This window comes from Peromyscus leucopus, chromosome 10, assembly GCF_004664715.2.
Source record: "Peromyscus leucopus breed LL Stock chromosome 10, UCI_PerLeu_2.1, whole genome shotgun sequence".
Classification (NCBI taxonomy): Eukaryota; Metazoa; Chordata; class Mammalia; order Rodentia; family Cricetidae; genus Peromyscus; species Peromyscus leucopus.
The window spans coordinates 68,441,025-68,463,561 of NC_051071.1; the positions used below are offsets into that span (position 1 = coordinate 68,441,025).

The 22,537-nt window shown below is 35.0% G+C and overlaps 1 protein-coding gene across 29 annotated transcripts in view; it reads left to right on the forward strand.

Annotated features, from left to right (window-relative positions):
• Adgrl3 (adhesion G protein-coupled receptor L3) overlaps nt 1-22,537 on the forward strand; it is a 744,444-nt gene that overhangs the window by 695,999 nt on the left and 25,908 nt on the right. For 11 of the 29 annotated variants that reach the window (XM_028894208.2, XM_028894402.2, XM_028894059.2 and 8 more), the window contains 3 exons: nt 9,224-9,352; nt 14,011-14,028; nt 15,922-18,339. The exons of 2 other annotated variants lie outside the window; for them this stretch is intronic. In XM_028894208.2, the coding sequence (XP_028750041.1) occupies nt 9,224-9,352; nt 14,011-14,028; nt 15,922-16,721 (947 nt within the window). In that variant the 3' untranslated portion in view covers nt 16,722-18,339. Of the gene's footprint in view, nt 1-9,223; nt 9,353-14,010; nt 14,063-15,921; nt 18,340-22,537 lie in introns of those variants that run through there. 16 more of the 29 variants (XM_028895107.2, XM_028895175.2, XM_037209311.1 and 13 more) reach the window with 5 other exon arrangements.

Here is a 22,537-nt window from a genome sequence, read left to right on the forward strand (position 1 = left end):
ATTGTGAGTGGCAGTCTGGATTGCTCAGTGACACTTCCTCTCAGCAGTAATGAAATTAACTAAAACAAAACAAAATGGAGGACCCTCAAGGAACATAGTTCCATCACATGTAAGAATGGCTGCTTCCTCTGTTGTGAGCAAGTTTCATGGAGAATTCTGAGTTCCAATCCCACCACTGTTGGCTTAAGTCTCCAGACTCTGTGCCGCAGTTTTTTTCCCATTAATTTTTGAAGCCATCACTCAATATCTAACACATCTCATCAGCAATGTATTCACTGTGTTGCATCTGATAACGTGCAGGAAATACCAACTGAGAAGGAAAACTGAATTTTAAAACCTTTAGAAGAAATCATAGGTTGTCTTAGAATTCAAAACAAAACAAAACAATACGGAAATAGTGTATATAGAAGAGGTCAGTGTCAGGTTATATAAGGGATAGCCGTACATCAATAAATAAAATTCAGTAATTCAGAAGCAAAGACAAAAATACAAAAACAAACAAACAAAAAAAACCATCAGACAAAAAACCCTACAGGTTAGGAAAACAAACTCTAGGTCAGAAACATGTCTAGCAATGTGGATTACAGAGGACAGCAGTAACAGGAGGTACCAAAATGCAAGTCTGACATTCCTGAGTGTCAGCAAGTATTTGACAAACTGTATTGCTCCAGGGGATGTGAGCTGATAAGAACACATCTGACAGCGTCCCAGTGATGTGTTGTAATGTAGCAGTCATGCACACATTAACCCATGAACTTGACTTCTGAATACTGGTTACAGAAAACCCTGCTAGTCTGGACATAAACCAATTAAGGCAAAGTTAAAGGGCTGAGACAGGTAATTCCTCATTTTCTATCCCTAAGCTTGAATTGTAGTGTAAAGAAGGAGCTGCAGTTCGGCATTCAGAGTCCTTCATTTTATATGGAACTAACAATAAGCCATTCTGTACTTTGGAAAAGTGTCATTGAAATCCATCTTAATAGATTCCCAGCAAATGAATTAGCTATTAAAAGAAACCGAAGTATCTCCAAACCATTTGAATGAAATTTAATAGGCAGATTGATTAAAATTTAATAGCAAACTTGTTGGCTATTAAAAGTGCACAGTGAGATAAATCAAGATGTCAGGTGTTCAGTTTATAACTTTAGAAAAAAAATGACAAGTGAGTTCTTGACTTTCAACAAAACATTGCTTCTTTGATACTTTGTAACTTCATTCATTGTTTGAAGTAAAACCTTAAAAATAGAAACTTCTGTTGTTAGTTATTTTACACAATTTTAAGGAATTAGGACAAATTGAATTAGTTATTTTCTTAATAAATGACTTCATCTTGAATATATGAAAGTATCTATTCCATACCTTAACCCTACAAAAGTGAAATGGCTAATGATCATGTTGTCTTCTTGTAGGTGGGGAGAAAAGGGTACAGTTATTACTTTGTCATACAGAAAAGTAATGGGGAAGAAACAAATTATTTAAGATAGACAATGTCTTTGAATTGTTTCTCTGCGGCTTTAGAAGGCTCTTTGTAAAAATCTACCTTCTTACATTTTTATTTGACTATTTTGTTTAGCTTAATATAAAATAATTGAAAAGTATGTGGGAAAAATTAGTGAACTTATAGAAGGATGAAAATAAAGTTCTGTTGAAAACTTTTTTGGTTGCAAGGGATCCTAAACATGCTTGATTATTACTGATTTAATTAACTATAAGTGATATTACCCATATCATATATGGCCTTGAATCAAAAAACTATATGTTCAAATAAGAGAGAACCACAATGAACAGGATAGAGGATGAGTTAAAAAAAAAAAGAATTATCAAGACAAAACTGATTAGGACAAACAGAATATTCATTATCCTCTCTGCAAATAATAAGAGGTTGAACACTGAGGTTTATTGTTCTGTGGTTCCTAAAGAAGAGTTATATTCCCTTATTTTATTGAATCATTAAACTTTAAGTCACAAATTTTTGGCCATCGAAATTTGGTGATTAAATAAAAATATAAGCACATTAAAATCGGAAGTGTGAGGCACAGTGCAGAATAGCAATCAAGTTATTTTAGGACCCTATCAGTATACTTTTGTTAGCTTGCTGTCAAGAAGAAATGCTGTTTGAAATATTCTCTGAATGATAAATAGACATTCACGTGAAATCTAGACTTTCATCTTGTCTCAGATCTGTCTTCTGCATCACAGTTTGAAAGCATACTGATATGTCTTAGATTTCCAGACTTAGTAATAATCATCACACTGAACAGCCCAGGTCACACTGTCATCCAGGTGTCCCGGCACCAGAACACACACTCCATTGCCGGAAGGAAAGAGGTAATATGTTTTGTGGGGAAACTGCTTCTTGAAAGGACAGGGCTTCCTAGTCTACCATTTGAAGTTGACTCATTCAAAAGTCAGTGTTATCGGTTTCTATCTTCAGATATTTATAAAGAAAACCAATGAAGTACCCTTTTATTTTTTTTTAATTTTTATTTAAGATTTTTTTTATCCATTTTACATACCAATCACAGATCCTCCTCTCATTTCTTCTCCCGCTCCTCCCCAGCCTCCCTCCCACCCTATCCTCTCCTCCAAAAGGATAAGGGCTCCCATGAGGAGTGAGCAAAGCCTGGTACATTCAGTTGAGACAGCAGCGAGCCCATCCCCACTGCATCAAGACTGAGCAAGGCATCCTTTTTAAATGACTATCTTTTCCAATGTTTGTGTCCTGATTGTCTAAATAACTGTTAAGAGCAGCTTCTCTGAGCTGTTTAACATAGAATATGAAAATCCTATGTGCTATTCAACTTTCCTCCATCAGAAATAAAAAGCTGAAGGAGTGGATCTTTCTGGATTACTGTGCATATGTTGAAATTCAACCTGAAATCCTTTTCATATTTTACTAGACAGCTAAATCTCATTTCTGTAGCAAGTGTACAGGTATAAGGAGGTAGTAACAAGAATTCACATTAAGACACAGACATTTTTAGAGAACTACTTTATTTTTAGTCTAATTTCAGCTTTTTTTTTTTTCTTTTTTTCATTTGAATTGTGGCAGCTACTTTGGTTTTCTTTGTTTGGAGACATTGTTGTTACTACAAAAGTTAGCATTTGAGGAATATTTTATCACTACAAACAGTTCTATAATTGTTTTTTTTTTTTTTCTGCCTCAACAACAACAGTAAGTGTATCTAGTGTATAAGAAGCAAGCAAGAAACTATCATTGGAAATTGCCCAGTGAGCTCACTTTAAAAATTATTTCAAATTGGTACTAAAGAGATGACGCAGTGGTTAAGGGCACTTGCTGTTTTGCAGAGGACCCAGGTTTGGTTCCTGGCACCCACATGGTGGCTCACAACTACCTATAACTTCAGTTCCAGGGGCTCTGATGATGACCTCTTCTGGCTTTCGCAGGAACCAAATGTGCATGTGATGTTCATGTTTACATGCAGACAAACACTCATACTCATAAAATTATAATAAGTCACCCTTTAAAAAAAACTAGTCCAAATTGATTTCACTACTCTTAGATAGCATCAATCTCACGTAACTTTTTCATCAGTTAGGTAGAAAGTATTTTTGTTTGTTTTATTGAACTCCACACACTTCATATACAGCATTTAGGACAAGTTCAGCATCTAATTTCCCAGGAGTTTACATCACAGTTTAAAAAATAAGGTACCATTTAAACACTTTTTCACACAGTTAGCTATTTCCTGTCCCCACGAAGACCAACTTATTGGTGTCTCCAAAGGAATTCACTGGTAAGCTTAACTTTTCAGCTAAAAAACAGTGACAGATGGTCTGTAAACACTGAACTTCTTGGACGTCTTCAGCGATTTCACAGCTGCTAGAAGGGAAGTTTACAAATCAGAAGTCAGTTCCAGAAAAGAGAAAGAGACAAGGTAGACAGATTCCTGGAGAACAGTTTCAGAATTCAAAGTGACCTCCATCAGCTGGGGAAAGAGCCAGAAGCAAACAGAACAGGCTGCACAAGGGACTGAAGCAGGGCAGGTCAGCAATGGAAAAAAGATAGAAGTTCCTTTGAACACAAAAGATGGAAGACAACAGGCTCTGTGCAGCTGTTCACCTAAAAGGTTCAAGAATTGGCAACAAGCTGAATTTAGTTTTCATGTCTGTTTTTTTTTTTTTTTTCTGCATAAACCAGTGCCACCACTGAAAAGTATAATTGCCTACCCCGATGGGAGTGCAGGTTGTACGAACAAGGTACTCATACTTCATAAAGGATTGCTCCCTTTAATGGGATGCTGGTTAATAAATAGGATCCAGTAAAGTTGCTCTTAATACCAAACAGCTTGAAGAGGTGTTGGTTGGTGTTTTCTTTTTTTTCCACATCAGATGAATTCAGAGAAGAGCGATGGTTTGATTGCCAACATAGCGTCTGTCTCTTCTATAGCAACACATTCCCAGAGTAATCTCTGTCTTTATGCTGTTTGTGAAATAGTAGGTCATCATGTGCTATTACCCGCTCTTGGTCTTACCACTGAAGCCCTCACTTGAAGTAATACTCAACTTGTGTATAACTAACGGTGGTCTCAAGTGCTGTACCAGCTAAAAAAGGCCGATGACAGTAAAAAAGAAAACTGAATTGTAGATAGTAATTCTTCTCATTTTATAAAGAAAAAAAGGTTCCTTTTACCAAGAATAAAACAATATACATTTTTATCCAAGAGTAATTAATTATTTTCATGTGTATCCATGATTATAGTGTAAAGAGTAGATGAATCTCCTATGACGGATGCATGTTGTTCCTTGTGACTTGTGATCAGTAACTGATTCTGACATGCTCCAAAATCTGAGGCAGTGTTCTGAAAAGTCAGGTGGATGAGACTGAATTTTGTTTTATGCAATGAATACTTATCTTAATACCTGAAAGCATTTCAGCCAGTGTGGCCAGTCTTCCCCCCTTAGCAGGACTTGAGTAAAAATAGATATAAAAGAAATAAAATGAAATGAAATGAAATGAAAATCAACTTTGGAACTTGGCTTGTCTTCCTATATTCATAGCTGCACTGTCTGAAGTGCTTTGAAAGTGCACTCCAGAATTTTAAAAAATAAAATCAAACAAAATACCTGGAGAACTGAAATGGAATATTATTCTGGGGAAGGCACAAGCAGAGGGATTATCTGTAAAAACTTTAATAGCTTCACTAGAATTCATTCAGAAGTTCTTTCTTTTCCAATATTTATCATTTTCCCCTCGTATTCTTGGATTTCTTATAAGATAAACAATAATAAAAAAGTCTAAACCATTGAACCATCAGCTTCTTGTTTATAATTCTATCAAACTTGTTTGCTATGTACTGCATAGATTCTTTTTATATTAATATACAAATAATTCTGTTATAGGATAAAAGAATACTTGACATGTTATATTCATCTGTGCAGTGTGTGAAGTATATTCGTGTGTGTGTGTGTGTGTGTGTGTGTGTGTGTGTGTGTGTGTGTGTGTGAAGGCAGGCCAGAGCAAGCAGTTATCAGGTTATCAGGTGTCTGATATTTTCCATCTTTTGGGGGGAGGGATGAATGAGTGTAGAACATATGCTACTTTTTTTATTAACTATTTTTTTTAGCTCCAGCTATCTTTATTTATACATCAAAAACAAGCATGCTTTTTCATAATAACAAACATGTTTAACTATTTTTATAGTGTTTAATTTTTTAATTTAAAAAAATTTGAAATTAAAATACATTTAAACCATTTTCTCCCTGTAACCTCTCTTATACAATACACCTTGCTAACTCTCCAATTCTTGGCTTCTATTTCCTGTGTGTGTGTGTGTGTGTGTGTGTGTGTGTGTGTGTGTGTGTGTGTGTGTGTGTTCATATATACTCTTAAATATATAACTATATCCTGATGGGTCTATTTAATATTATTTGTATATATATGATTTCAGAGCTGGTTTTGAGACTTGGTTTCTCATTGATCCTGGAGCTTACTGATATAGCAAGACAAAGCAGTAAGCTGCAGAGAAAAGCCCCTGCCCCACTTCCCTGAGCTGACACCACCACACTTGGCCTTTCACTTGCGTGGTTGGGGGTCAAACTCATGTCCTTGTGCTTTCATGGTTTGTACTTTATCAACTCTAAGCCCTCATTTCACATCTTAAGTTATATCAAGCTAATAAATACATTGTAGGAACACTTCTCTCAGTTCATTTTCCAATTAATTCCTGTTAGATAATGTGTGAGGAAGGTATAGGAATAAATCCTTACCCTTTTCATATTTGAAGGAATATAAATATTTGGAATATTTTTCTATTCTTAATGTTTTGACATTAGTTCATTGCTTACTTATAGTAATTATAAAGGGTAATTTTTTTTTACTTAGAATACCAACTTTCTTCTTGGCATGAAAGTGACAGAATAAAATATATGCTGTAGTGGACATTATTTACAAACAATTTATTTTTTAAATGTTTTATAGAGTAAATCCTGTGTCAAACAATCATAAACATATAAAAACTAAATTATAAATGTTGTAGCTTTAGCGTCTTCCATTTTTGTCTTAAAGACACTATAATGAATTGTTTTTTTTTACCATTAAAAAATGAATGCCCCGTATGTATTGTTCTTTACTGAAATGTAACATCCTGACAGACCTGTTGTGTGACTGATAACAGGTCTCACATTGCACAATGAGGAAGGATTTAAATGAATGTACAGAATAACTTCAGTTAGTAAATTCTGAGTACTTACTAGTGAATCATTTTATTGAGTTCTGTGCAAATTCCACGCAGGATATAGAGAAGACAAACAATGACTTATTTACTGAAAGATCTATCTGATATTTTCAACTTCAGTGCATTGACAGGTTACATGATCCTTTAAATTAGTTTTTCATTTCCTCACTTTTGTGGTTAAAATATTTGTTAGTTTACCAGTATCTTACCAAAGATTTATGATTTAGAAAACATTAATTCTGCTGTTGCCAAATGGCCCCTTATTGCTTTTGAAACACTTCCTATGTGTGGAAAAAAGTCTTGCATTGCTAACTCAATCTAGTTTACTTTCATTAGGAGGTAATGATAGAGCTGTATGTAATTGTATAAAACAATGTGGAGCTATTGTGTATGCCAGTATCTTGCGAAACTGAGTATCAAAATCAGGATACTGATCTGCAACGCTCCACCAAACTTACTCAGATTTCATCAGCTTTATTTGTAGCTAATTGTGTTTGTGTGTTTATTTGTTGAGTGCAATTTCATCCCAAAGTAGAGTCATGCTTCCACTATCACAGTCAATATGCAGAAGAGTTCCATATTTCTGTGACTGCAGGATATGCTCTGATGGCCACATTCACTTACCGCCTCTTTCTATCTTTGATCCTTAGCAACCACTCATCTGTTCCCCTTTACAGGACTAATACGTGTACATATATAAGTATATGTATGCATATACATTCTATATAAATGGAATTATATGTAGTATGTAGTATTTGGGATTTGTCTTTCCTCTTCTAGTATAATCTTTAGAAACTTGGCTTATTTTTTAAAGCGTACGATGGTTGCTTTTTTGAATGTTTAATAGTCTCCATAGTAAGATATTTGGTAGACTATTTGACTATTTTATCCATCAGTGAAATAAATTCAGGCTCTTTCCTGTTTGGGGTTATTAGAAATACAGCTGCTGTGAATTTTCATTTACAAATTCTCACATGAATGTGAATTTCAATTCCTCGGGAATCAGTGCCCAAGAGTGCCATTGCCGGATGACGTGGTGACTGTTTCATTTAATGAGAACCCACCAAACTGTTTTTGAGAGTAATGGTTATTTAATATTGCTACCCATGTCATGTGATCAGTCAGGTTTCTCGGCTCTCTTGCCCTGCATTCTCTGTTGAAGCCATTTTCATTTTACACATACAGTGTTATTGTAATTTAAACCATTCCTCTATGGATTATCACAGTTCTTTTATGAACTTACTTAACACTTGTGCATCCTTTCTATGAAAAGTGTGTTTATAACTATCTACCTCTTTCCAACTGGGTTTTGTTTGGTTTTAATGTTGATTTTTTTTTTTTTTTTGCTTCTTAATGTTGACTCCTCAATGGCCTTTCTATGGTTTAGATTAATAGAATGACAAATACCCATAGACTTATGATAAATATATTCTCCCTGTCTATAGTTTGTATTATGTTCATTCTCATATTTAATTAGCTCATATCAATATAGCATGTATGTTCATTCTCATATATACTGATGATCTCAACTTACCTCCTGATATGATTTGTGTTTGTGTTTCCTCAAGCACATTACCCCCTTCATCTCACATAAATTATAATCTAACATCATTTTCATACATGCTCTAGGTATGTTTAATATAATTATTCTTCTTATCTTTTCCATTTGGGGTCATTGGTTTTGTAGGCAGCATATTGTCATAGTAGTGTTACATACCAGCCACAAGAATATCTGTTTACACACATATAAAACCTTGTTACTTTAATATGCCAACATTTGAACAACTAGTTGGAAAATGGAAAATATATATGTGTGAGTATATGTATTCCTTAATACCATGAAGTTGATACTTTATTTAAAATTAATAACCATATGATTTTCATTATATTTGTTAGATCACCAGATTAGTATGCTTACTATGGTGTACTAATGAGTAATCGCACTTTATTTTCTTTCTATTTAAATATTCGTTATAGAATTTTAAGCAATACCAGATTTTTCTGTTGTGTCAACAACTGCTCTCCAAATGAGTGTTCAGTCATGCTTATTGCATTGTGTTCTTTTTTTAACTTTCATGCAAAAAGAAAAACCTAGTGATTTCTGTGAATGAGGGAATGTCTTTGTTTAATTTTAACTTTCGTTCCACATTTTAACCTTTTCTTTTTTTGGCTTTAGCTTTGTGTTTTGTTTGTATGGATGGCAAGATTTGATTGATTTACCTTTTTTTAATTTTTATTTCAGTTTTTACAAGCATGGGGTTATATTCTTGCATACACCTTGGGAAAGAGAGCATCCTAAATGTGGCTTAATCAACACTGTAAATTCTTTCCCGTTTACTCAGATATGTGCATTGTTGAAATGTGTGTGCCAGTGGCATATTTTTTTTTTTTAGTCTATTTAGCTGCCTGCCTGTAATCAGGACTATGTCAACTGTTGTCATTCTAAATGTGTCCTTTCTTTTTATCAAGCACATTTGCCTGATTGACCTTTTTTTTTTCTCTGTCTTTCTATGGGGCTGCTCCAGGAGCCATGGCTAATCATCTTATAAGCAATGCTCTGCTTCGTCCGCATGGTACTAACAATCCCTATAATACATTGCTTGGGGAACCGGCGGTCTGTAACAACCCTTCTATCAGCATGTACAACGCACAAGGTGTGCTGGAGTTTATCTTAAGTTTTTCAAGTGAGAGTCCCGCTTTATGTAGCTTTTACGGGCACATTCTATTTTCTTTTCTCCTGCCTTTTCTTTGTTTTGGAAGCAGACACACAGACTCCTTTGTCATTCTGTCCCTCTTGGTGCTTTTATTTTCCATTTTCCTTAGGTTTCCTTAGTGAGCAGTAGATGCCTCCTGATAAGCAAATGCCTGATTCATCAGTATGTGTTTGTTTTCCTGTGCTGTGATGAAATGTATTGTGGTTTGTCAGTACTTCCCTGTTATTCATTTATTTCTGTATTAAACACCTGTGTACTTATTGTGAGACATGATAATATTTGTCTAAGGTAAGTAAGATAAAGGGAGACTTGATTCAGTAGTCTTGATGTTATAAGATTGAGGAAATAGATCTTTCTTTGCTGTATCATGAAGTTCACTCTGGGCACAAAGCATTAGTATTGATGAAAGCATTAGATTAACTCCAGGGAAAGTACATTGACCTAAGCCATAGAGGAGTGAGCAGCCGGCAGCATGACAGGAGCCACCTCCCTTCTCCCTCAGCTCTCACAGGAGTTGGTCCAGGTCAGCCACAAAATTTCTTTTTACACCATGCTTCCTGTGAAGATGGTTTCTCTCTGCATTGTCTTGCTTGAAAATTGTGTAAAAATAATCTCTCAAAAATAATAAACATATCTGTCTTTTAAAATCTTATAATATAAGCTTTTTTAAAAAAAATATTTTACAAGCATCAGAGTTTGCTTGGGGCACAAAGCATTTTTAAGTATCCTATTTCTGTACATGTAAACAGACCACAAAAATTATTCAAGTAAAAGTTGCATAAAATAAAAGTCCCACCTAGTGATTCACGTACTTAAAATGATGTTTCCCAGAAAATTCACCAAGGTAGGGACTTCTTGGGTTTCCTTAAACTGAATGTGATAGATTAGCAATTGATTTTTGTTACACTCAGAACATTGGGGAGGTTTTTTGTTTGTTTGCTTGCTTTTCATTGAATCTGAGGTGAAGGGTTAGAGGTATAATTGTGTAAACTTCTGACCCATTCTACAAAGGGGGGTTCTCTCTGTGTGTGCCGGCAGCGTCTCACGTCTTCTGGGTTTGCCCCAGTGGCTCCTTCCCAGATGCAAAGAATTGTCTGAAAATAATTTTCAAAGTATTGAAGTTATCCATTAAATGGTGACTTTAAGATGCTTGCAAATAAATAATTGGGCAACCCACCAGTCCCATCAAGTTTCTTAAAGACTACATGTCTAAGAATCTAGGTCTTTGAGAATGAAAAGGAGGGGCAGAGAGCATGAGCTCATTTTCTGGTGCCTGTAAGGTTGAATGATTCCTGGAACATTGGCCTTCACCCCACAGGATCCCGTATAGTTATCATAGCAATGCTCAGTTTATTTTTCATGTGTGTATATCACCCTGGCTATGCTGCTTAGGTTAGTTTTCAGGAGTAGAGAAGAGCCCAGTACTCTGTTTTCATTTGATAATCCTATAAATATCAAAAGCAGCCCATATCCTTTCCCATTTCCCTAATCAATGTGAGACAGTTCCTGGGCCCCCTTGATGGTCACCCTCTCTATACTGTCTACTGTTTGTCAGAGTCCCTATCCCATTGTAGTGCTCTATGAACTGTGCCCAGAAAAATATGCCATATGTGGTTTGACAGAACAGTCTGGTAGAAAAAAACAAAAACATTTTACTCTGTCCTCTTTTTATTTTCCTATGTCCAAGTGAGAAGTAAATATGTCACTATAAATAATTTAAAACATGCTGTGATATCAGCACATTTTAAATGATGTTGTGTGACTATTTGCACAATATTTTCTAATTAAATGTACTCAATATTACTCCTCTTACACAAGATGTTGGTAATTGTTTTAAATACTAAATTTATATTATATTTGTTTTACTTTTTATATATAATTTATAATTGCTTATAGAAGGAAAAACTAGCAAGTATTAATTGAATTGTTTTTCCTAATCTAATATTTACCTTTCCATCTTCATCCAAAAATCAAGGAGATTTAAAAATATGGAACATATATAAAAATGATTAAATAACAGAGTTCTGGTGGTAAACCTCTATAAGATATCCTAACACTAAAGCCTAAAGCTATCCTGGGGTAACCTAGACAAAATGCATATAAAAATATAGAAGCAAAATATTTACAATGTGGAGTTTAAAATAATACCATATGCACACAGTGTTATTCTTATGTAATCCATAAGTAGACATTGTTATGTAAAATTATTAATAAATATGCAAAGACCTCATCCAGATGAATTTGTCTTTTATTTCAGTAAATTTAATAAATTCTACTAGCTATTCTTAAAAAAAAGAAACTAAGATAATTTTGTTGTCAGAGTCAAAGTGGAAATTATGTAGCTATTTATGTTATAGGTCCTTTTTTAAAGACATTAAAGAACTGTAGTAGTGCTTGAAGTAAGTTTTGAAAAACTAGCCAAAAATAAATCTTGGTGATTGTCATGTTGCTACTAATCTTATGCTTTCAGATGAATGCACTTATATTCTTACTGGCAAGGTGAACTCTTACATGAAATATAGGCTCGGTATGTACTGGAGTGGTTCACATTGAATTGCCACTTGATTTTGTTCTGTGGATCCTCTGACTCCGTTGTGCCAATGCTTTTCAGGCACTGGAACATTCAGATTTGAAAGTATTTATTCTTGCTTACAATGCCTTCACTTAAAGTTTGTAAAAATGCATTTAGAGTGTTACTGAAGTATATAGAGTTAGAAATAAAAATGAAGAATATCTATTTGTTATAGTGAATTTAGAGACTATGTATGGAAATATTTTAAAAAATCATGTATAGTATTTCTGGACCATTATCTTCTTGTCAGTATGAGAAATTCAATTTTTTACAAAGATAAGTCTCATTGAAAAACCTGTCAAAACAACATTGTATGAAGAGAAAGTCATGATTTTACTAAAATAAATGTACTTTTCAAAGTAATTGAATTCAAATCCAAGACTTTAAAGAAAGACATAAACTCACAGGACAGGATGCAGTGAAAAGTGCATTATATTTGGTTGGAATGAGAAGTTGTATAGAATATAAATTAATATTCCCTTATGGCTTCCAAAGCCTGTGGCAGACGAGAACAAGAGATTGCAACAGAACCAGGAAGAGCCTAGGACCACCTTACTGATTCTTGCTCTTTTGACTTAGCAGTGCAGCATCAGATCAGGTCCAGGCTCTTTTGATTTTAGTTGCCTCACTTAATGAGCTACAGTGAGTTTGGAAGCATTTGGATATGTTGATAAACAGCTTAGCTGTTTATTTTGAACTCTGCTTCTAAAGCTAATTCCGAGTTTTAGATGGGATTTCCTCTGCCTCTTAAAATGTGACACATCTCTTTTGTAAGAAGTAAATCAATCTTAAAATAAAAAAAACCTCTTCCTTCAGCCAGTAAATATGACCAAACTATGAATATATGGAAATATCAACTCATAATTTTGTGCAATTAGTATACACTAACAAAAATACCACTGTCAAAAAAGAAGCCTGCTTGAAATACAAGCTGGAGTCTTCTGAAGTGATATGGCCCAGTAGATGCCTTGATTTTATTTTTGGATGCTTTAACTTTCCTGTAAACAAAACAGCAAGAATAATTATTCTTCTGCTCCGATTACAGATAGGTTTCCCTTAGAATTAAATTTCTTAGGATTGTTTTTTAACTCATCTACTCACAAACTATTTTGTTAAGTAGGAAGGATGCTACAATCCAAAGGGAACTTCCTACTGAGGGTGCAAGTTTTTCTTCCACGTATTGGGAGGCAAAACACTAAGTGGATTTCATATTTCCCCTATAGTTCAACATCTTCTTAATGTGAACATCTGCCCAGGCACGATGGAGTAAAGTAGCCCTTGCACAGAAAAGGGGAAGAAACACAAGTGACAAAAGGATGCAGTTAGGAAGTTAGAAAAACTTCAACTCAGGTTTTCTTTCTGTGTCTTATTTTTAATTTCACTAAATAATTTCTAAAAGCATATGATGTTCCTTATAGCAGGTGCTTTCTAATATCACATACCTATCATATTGAAATGCGGTGGTAGAAAGAAATAATCATAGCTTAGTCAGGTGGTGGTGGCGCACCCCTTTAATCCCAGCACTTGTGAAGCAAAGGCAAATGGATCTCTGAGTTGGAGGCCAGTCTAATCTACAGAGTGAGTTCCAGGACAGCCAGGGCTACACAGAGAACCCCTGTCTCTCGAAAACGGAACAAAACAAACAAACAAAAACAGAGAGCAAAAGAAGGAAAGAAAGAAAGAAAGGAAAAGAAATAGTCATAGCTCACCCTCTTTTTATTCATTGGTTCATGTGATAATTTTAAGTGTCTTATCAATGTGTATGAAATTTGCGAGCTATAGAAACACTTATTAAAGCATCCTTGTATCGGTGTGTATTAAGGTGGAGGACTCTTTTCTAACATTTCAGTGTTTGAATTATGATAAACCATGTAACACAGACTCGTGAATGTGGGGGCAGTGGAAATGGTTTCCCGTAACTCTTTTTTCTGCATATCATCAATTTGCTTTGGACTCACGTTTCTCCTATTGTCGCTGTAAGCTTACTCGCTGTTTTTTCTTTCCTTTTCTTCATGCTGTCGTTTAGAGCCCTACAGAGAGACAAGTATGGGAGTAAAGCTAAACATTGCATATCAAATGTAATTTTTTTTCAGTTCACTTTTATTGCATCACATATAGATGATGTAGTTATTAAAAACAGTTCATCTCACAATTTCAAAACTAAAGAGCCTATAGATCGACTTCTATAAATATATGGTAATAGAGACTAGACGCTTTTGTTGTCTGATTCTTTTATTCTGTCACATAATCAGCATAACTGTTAAGTCTCATGTAGTGTTTGTGTGAGTTAAATTGTTTTTAAATTAAGCATTTTTTTGCAAAGTAACTCATAAACTTTTAATTTTAATTAGTTCATTCCATCATTAAAAATGTGTCCCATTTGCAACATGCCCACCTAATTTTCTATGGCTGTTTGAAGTCCAATACCAAATGCATTGACAACAACAACAACAAAAAAATGAAATTAAAAAAAATGTGTTTCAATGCATCAGCAACATAATCATAACCATTAAGCATATCATACCAACCTCTACAGCAGCAATCACCTGTCATATGCAGCACTTTTTAAAAAAGCATTGACTTCTTTTTTCTTAACATTGTTAATTTGTGTACCAGATATTTTATGACATGAAAATAAATGGCTTCAACCTATGTCTGTGGTGACTGCTCATTCATGGATTTTATGAATTGTTATTTTTGAAATCTGTTTTCCTTGAATGTAAAGAATGAGAAAATCCACATAAAATTGGCCTATATGTGACATGTCATTTCAACTGCTGTTGAACTGGGTTTTCATAAACGTAATTGCATCACAGATATAGAATGAGTGCTATATTTTCACAACTTAGAAGTGTATTGAGAGGTTTAAGAGAATTCTTCAAGTAAATTTTTGGAAATACCCTTCCTTATTTATCAGCACTGGTTAAATGTGTAGCTTTTTTTTCCTTTGTGGATGTGCTTAAAGTGATTTATGAAACTATTAAAGATTCTTGAACTTCTGCTTATTCAAGGGAATGCAAAAACCTTGAAGAAGTTTGTGGTTAAATTTATTTCCCTGCAGCTGTTTATTACCAGAATATAATATTTAGCTTCTTTAAAACTAAATTTTAATACATCCCAAGTCATCAGTCATCATAAGATGGTAATTTTAATAATGGTATTGTGCTTTTAGGGCTAAAACCCTGTGTTTTTACACATTTTCTATAGTATTTCTCAGTGACCCTAAACAATAACTTATGGGTTAATATATAGTAATAACTAAAGTGATTACAGTAGGAAAAAATACAAAAAAAACTCCAAACATTTTTTAAAGTATATATCTCAATGTGCCACTTATTTGACTGGGCATTATTTCATGACTTGCAAATTTAATATAATCCTTTTGTGGTTTTTATATGCAACAATTATTTTAATCTTCTTAAATTATATATCAAATTACCAAAAGCTGCTTCCTTTACTTTTGAATTACATATTCAAAGTGCCACACATGAATTATGTTATAACTATTTCAGAAATATGTAAAGTTAGAGATGACAATTTAAATGACTTTGATGTGTATAAATTGAAAGCAATAAATGATTATATAAAATCTTATTTTAATTTGCCAGTTTCAGCTAAATACACTTCATGTATCAGATTCTGTTTGTGTGAAATTTAAAATTAATAACATAGTTTTCTTTAAATTTTATTTTAAATAGTCCTTTTTCTAGTTAAAACGTTTCTGTTAGTATTTTGTATTTATTACATATATACATGCTGACATGTATAGATTTAATAGTGTTTTTTCTTTCCATTTTATATTTAAGATGCTAGCAATTTATACATATTTTAAATTCTATGAATGTTCCTACTTTTGTGTTTGTGTGTGTGTGTGTGCGCGTGTGTGTTCAATGGCTCATTGGATATAAATGTCATAGTGTCTTGTAATCTTTTTCAGAGGGGCTTCTGAACAATGCCAGGGATACAAGTGTCATGGATACTCTACCACTGAATGGTAACCATGGCAACAGTTACAGCATTGCTGGCGGTGAATACCTGAGCAACTGTGTGCAAATTATAGACCGTGGCTATAACCACAACGAGACCGCCCTAGAGAAAAAGATCCTAAAGGAACTCACTTCCAACTATATCCCTTCATACCTGAACAACCACGAGCGCTCCAGTGAACAGAACAGGAATATGATGAACAAGCTGGTGAACAACTTAGGCAGTGGGAGTGAAGACGACGCCATCGTCCTGGACGACGCGGCGTCCTTCAACCACGAGGAGAGTCTGGGCCTGGAACTCATTCACGAGGAATCTGATGCTCCCTTGCTGCCCCCGAGGGTGTACTCCACGGAGAACCACCAGCCACACCACTACAGCAGGAGGCGGCTCCCCCAGGACCACAGCGAGAGCTTCTTCCCTCTGCTAACCGACGAGCACACAGAAGACCTGCAGTCACCGCACAGGGACTCTCTGTACACCAGCATGCCGGCCCTGGCCGGCGTGCCCGCTGCAGACAGCGTGACCACCAGCACCCAGACCGAAGCCGCAGTGGCCAAGGGTGGTGACGCCGAAGATGTTTACTACAAAAGCATGCCAAACCTGGGCTCCAGAAACCACGTGCACCCGCTGCACGCCTACTACCAGCTGGGCCGTGGCAGCAGCGACGGATTCATAGTTCCTCCCAACAAAGACGGGGCCTCTCCGGAGGGGACTTCCAAAGGACCCGCGCACTTGGTCACTAGTCTATAGAAGATGACACGGAGGTGGCAACCAACAGGACTGCGAACACCAAGTGGACCATTCTGGGTCGACCTAAGCAGTGTGGTCATCCTGTGTACTCCGACATCTGATGCTGTTCTCAAAAAAAAACAAAAACAAAAACAAAAAAAAAAAAAACAGACTCTCTTGACATTTTTTTTTTTAACTTGAATTTTTAGGTCGGCCCAGAGGAGAAAGCTAACGGCTGAGATCCTCCTGTGCCCGGTTCTTTCCCGTCCTATCCCCTCAGATGGAGACTTCATTATGTTAATGAACGAGATATGAAGAAAATGGCGCTCATTGTGGCCTTGTTGAATTATGTTGTGTTCGTTTTTAACATCTGATGCTCTGTTACTAGAATCACAAGGACCTGTTGTTTCAGTTTTGTTTTGTTTTGTTTTGTTTTTTAAAAGGCCAGAACAATTGTTTGAAATTAGCAACAATGCTGCATCGAGATTGGAGTGTGCCCAGCCGTGGAAGCGGAGCAGAACTGTGTCACATAGCGGTTCACGGTCACTCACAACTTGAGTTCACCACAGCGGGAATAGCTGTGGAAAGCAAAAAAAAAACAAAAAAACAAAAAACAAAAAAACAAAACAACAAAAATCAATAATCTGATGGAGGGGAATTCTAGAATTATATGCTAGATGCATATTTTATGATTTGCTATATTAACTGATGATAAAACTAATGGCAGAAAAAAAATTGAACAATTTCTATGTAATGTACAGATACTAGCATTGCGCATATAGTCTGCTTTCTGTTCCTCCAGAATTTGAGTCCTGTTAATGTAGTGGCAAAGAAGAAATTTTCTTTTGTGCTAGTCTTGCAAGTTTGTCTACCAGTAAAAGAGCAAAGTTTCCTTCCTTTCTTGTTTTCTTCCTTTTTTTTTCTTTTGTCCCCTCTCCCCCCAACCTGTTTATTTTTTCCTTTAAAAATTCACCTGGCAAAAAAAAATAATAAAGAAATGAAGCTATCACTTTATAAGAATCATTTTCTAGTAATGCAAACAAATTATTTTTTACAAAAAATAAAATAAAATAAATAAAATTAGACTTCCTTCCCTCACTATATATCTTTATCCAACCCGAATACCTTGCAACCCCAGTTTGCAAAATTAGAGCAGGACAAATTTTATGTTTCCAGGGCGCACATCTGTTGTAATGCAAAGCATATTCGGCAAGCAGTTCATCACCAAGGCAGTAGCTATGATTCTAGAAGCTAAGAGGTGTCTATAGATCTAGAGGGGCTTCTGCATGTGAAAAGCTGTATTCCATAGGCGTTACAGTGCTGAATGCGCAGCCGGCCCCCGTGCGGGCGCCTGCACGACCAGTTGTTAGAGGAAATTCACCCCCTCATAGTAAGAGTTGAAAGGTCAAATTATTTTGAAATGATTTTTTTTAAAGTCTTCTGTTAACAGGAAAATTTATTTATTTGACAGGATTTTAAGTAATGTAGGAATACAAATGGTAAATTAGCAGCACATATAATTTTTTTTTAATTTATGATCCATTTTGTATGGTCTCAAGTTGGATGACCTCATTACTAATATTTGTTGTAAAAGTGAAACTTGTTTGCCAACCAATAAACAACTGATTGAGATTTAGAAGAGATTGTTTTGACGTATGTACTGTATTATCAAATATTCTTTTCATTTTTCTTGCTTTGCCTTTCCTCCCTTTTCAGAACACAAGCTTTCCTTATCCTTTGTGACCCAAGTGAGCCACACAAAGAATCATTCTGCCTTGAATATCCAAATGCAGCATATGACAGGGTGTGCAGACAAAAGTCAACCAAGGAAATGGTATGGGCTGAAGCAAGATGAGTAACTCACACTCAAATGGGTTAACAAAGATTACGGTGTGCTTGCTGATAAAAAAGCTCTCTAGTCACCAGGCTTGTGTCTAAAGACACATTCATTCTGTGGTTTAAATATCACATTTGAAAGAGTCAGCTCCCCCTCCCACTTTTTGCAACTTCCATTTTGATGGAGAAATTTGGAAATTTACATTTACTCAGTTGGTTAAGAGATGCAATAGTAATGGCATAGAGCCTGTTCATTGTAGGAGCAGTGTGCAAGACCTTTAAGTTGGGCACACATAGTATTAGGTTTCTTTATGGCATTCACAAACACAATCCTTTGTGTTGATTCTCCTTCTCCATCCCTGACTTTCCCTTTGGAGCTAGCGCTCTCTCTCTCTCTCTCTCTCTCTCTCTCTCTCTCTCTCTCTCTCTCTCTCTCTCCCCTCTCTCTCTCACACACACACATACACACACACACACACACACACACACACACACACACACACCATTGCATCCTCTGTACCTTCATGCATCATATGTAAGACAGTTTTTACACCAATGTTTTTTCAGCTTATGGGGGAAAAATAAGTACAAAACTAATTCCTTCAAAAGAACTTCTAAATCTTGTATTTCCGTTACCAGCAGTTTCTGAACAAGGAGCCCTACTTAAAACTCAAATGAAGTTGCCAAGTTATACTTTCTATAATATATCCTTGGGCTTACTTTACTAAAGTCTACACACTAGGCATCTACAAATGATAGATCAAGTAAGAAGAGCTGAGAGTGGAACTATCCAGCTATCCACACAACCTTCAAATCCTGTGTGCAGAAGAAAGTTATGTTGGGCCAGAGCACATGTTAACCTGAAAGCCACTTCAAAAGAATCCATGGATCGTTCCATTTTAGTCAACTGATATGAATATTTTCTTTAAGTCCATGGACATTTTAAATTGGAGGAGAAGCATTAGCATTAGAAGTAATTAGTTTTCCCCATGCCATGGCAATATTGACATCTAAAGTTGTTTAATCCATCCAATGTTTATATATATCATATAGATATTTGGTAATTTAAAAAAATCTCTGTGGGCATGTCTAAAGCAGCCTTGGAAATATGCATATTGTCTGTGGACTGCAAATACTTGTGCTTTATTTGAAAACTCTCAAAACATCAGAAAAAAAGTTGGTTTCAAGGAACAATGAGAAAACTACTTCAGCTCGGCTTGCTTGATGCTTTATTATTGGTACTTTCCTTTATGATACTTTGTGGTTCATTATACAGAATTTTAAACAGGTAGCCTCCCCATTCCTGCAAAGAACAACTTGAAGAAAGATCACTTGAATACATAAACCAGTGTAGAAGGCCTTTGCATATGATCAGTTAACTTGGCTCTGGCATCAAGATGAAAGAGTCACTGTAGACCTCTCAAACATCATAACTGATGTGCTTCGGAAATGATTAAGATCCTCAAACTTTCAGAGGGAGGGCGCATCCCTTCCCTATGTGACTGTAATTAAACAAAAGAAAAAGTGGGTAAAGAACTTGACTATTCCTCATTAAAGTAGAATGTGTACATTCCATTTAGTTCTGTTTATACCAGCTAGATTAAGTCCTGAACCTGACTCTTCCCCCGACCCACCATTTCACGTAAAGCCACTTATCTATGAATACTATTAAACTTTCCCTCATTCTTGAACCTTTTGTTGACTTTAGGTTTTCAGACCCCTGTGGCATTTGTGATATACTTGTTTGCATATTTTCCATGAAGTAAATTTCTATCAGATAGACCCAGTGTACATACATAGCACATTATTTAGCCAAGTGAAAGAAAAAGTCATGTAAATGAAACAAACCAATTATTGCTTCCTAGTAAATAATATTTTTGTAATATTTTACACTTAAAAGTTTTTTCCTCATTGCAGTCTTAAGTAACGTGATACTTTGTCAGGGCACTAGCTGATGGAACTCAGGTTTATTGATTCTTATATTGATGTATTGTTGCATAGCTAATATTGCTAATTGATAGCATTTATAAGTAAATAGAAATTCAGAGAAGAAAATTGGTTGGAATTCAGTTAAATTTTGTGGACACCCTCTTTGTTTTTAATATAGTAAATATGAACACATGGGAAATAAATGTCCAAGTCTTATGCTAGAATAGTCTTAATGAGTAAAAAGAATTGGCATGAGAACAATTATATTGAAATAAAAACAATGAGGGAATTATATTAAACCAAGACAGGTAATTAAATTACTTATAATTTCCTGTAAAAAAAAGTCCTTGGTGGCTCTAAATTAAAACATAGTTTATGATGTGTAGTGTTTTAAGACCACCAGTATAATTTCAAAAATTGATACAGTAAAACAATCTTTAAAAATTTAGATTTTTATGTTTAATGTTACTTAGTGTGATGTATCTCCTGACTTTAAAAGTAACATGAAAAACTTTCATCAGTGACTGACTGCAGTTTTTTAGGAAGAGGTAAAAAAATAGCTTTTGTCTAAAGATCCATTCCAAACTGAATTTACCCACTCTATATTAATAAAAATATTTAATTTTTGAAGTTGTTCATTAGTAATCTATCAAAATCTTATTACTTGCAATATTTCAGAAAAAACCCACCACCAAAATAAAATAGGCAAACAAATAACCACTTTAACTATAAATAAACATCAATTTAAATTTAAAGAGTCAAAAATAAATAACCTGAAACTCTAATCTGGTTTTAAACAAATGTGTTTGGTTTAAAACAAATGCCAAAAAACCCACATTGGCATTAATGTTTTACTCTAACAAAAATAATTGATATAAAACATTAAGTACAAAAGTCCCAGTATATTATAGGCCAGAATATAAAGATTGAATTTCAGTTTTAGTATCTCATAACTTGTCACAGAAACAATTACTGTGCACTCCTACTTAAAATTTAGATTTATCCCCATCAAATTTTAGGAAGTTGAAGACACAGAAGGGATGCAAATGCATGGAAAATCACGTTTTGGAAGCATTTTTGTATAAATGAACTCTATGTAAGAATTTTCTTGGAGTTCATAAAATAATCTCAAAAGGGCAAAGTTAGTTTTGTAATCAGAATTTGTCTATCTTCAATCATCTGAAAAATATTATTAGACATCCAAACTTTCATTTGTAATCCAAAAGTGTCAATAGTTGCTTGTAGATGTAACAGTCTTATTAAGTAAGAAACATAGAGCCAAATGCAGAGTTAAAGGCCCAAGATGTCAGAGCAGTAGCTAAGAGCTAAAAACCTTTTCTTACCTTTCACTGTCGCTGCTCTCCTTCCCCTCCGAAAAGGTTCCTGAGACAGGGTTTCTCTCTATAGTCCCCACATACTTGGAACTCACTATGTAGACCAGGCCGGCCTCCAACTTACAGGGATCCTCCTGCCTCTGTCTCCCAAGTGCTGGGATTAAAGTTGTGCACCTTTCCCCCCCTTTCTATTTTAATACAAAGGAAAAATGTTATAACTAATAAGAAAAACTATATACAAAAAGTTCAATAACAATATACAATATATACAAGCAATAAATACCTAAACAATGTCTAGTCCATTTGTATTTGACATATTCAGAGAAAATAATTCCATTATCTATCCTATTTTGGAAAGTCCAAAATGTACCTGATTCACTTTCTATCCTAACTTATATTACTAACAGAAGTATCTTATAACATCTTTCAAATTTATACACTTACTCTTCAGTGAGTTTCTTTTCTAAAATTCTTAACAAGGAAAACTATAACTATCTAAACTTTAACTATCTAATCTTCAACTCCCTCAGAGACCCAAGAAGGAAATAATATTACCTAACAAAAATAAAAACAGGAAGTGCATGCAAACAGGTTCCAATAAAAATGTGGGTTAACAGAAACAGCCAGCTGCCTCGACAGTCACCTGAGGTTTCTCCACAGTGTTGGGGCATCATCTTCAGCCTATAGGCTTAGCGTATCTGACAGACTCATTTGTGAAGTAGGATGTACACAAGGTCA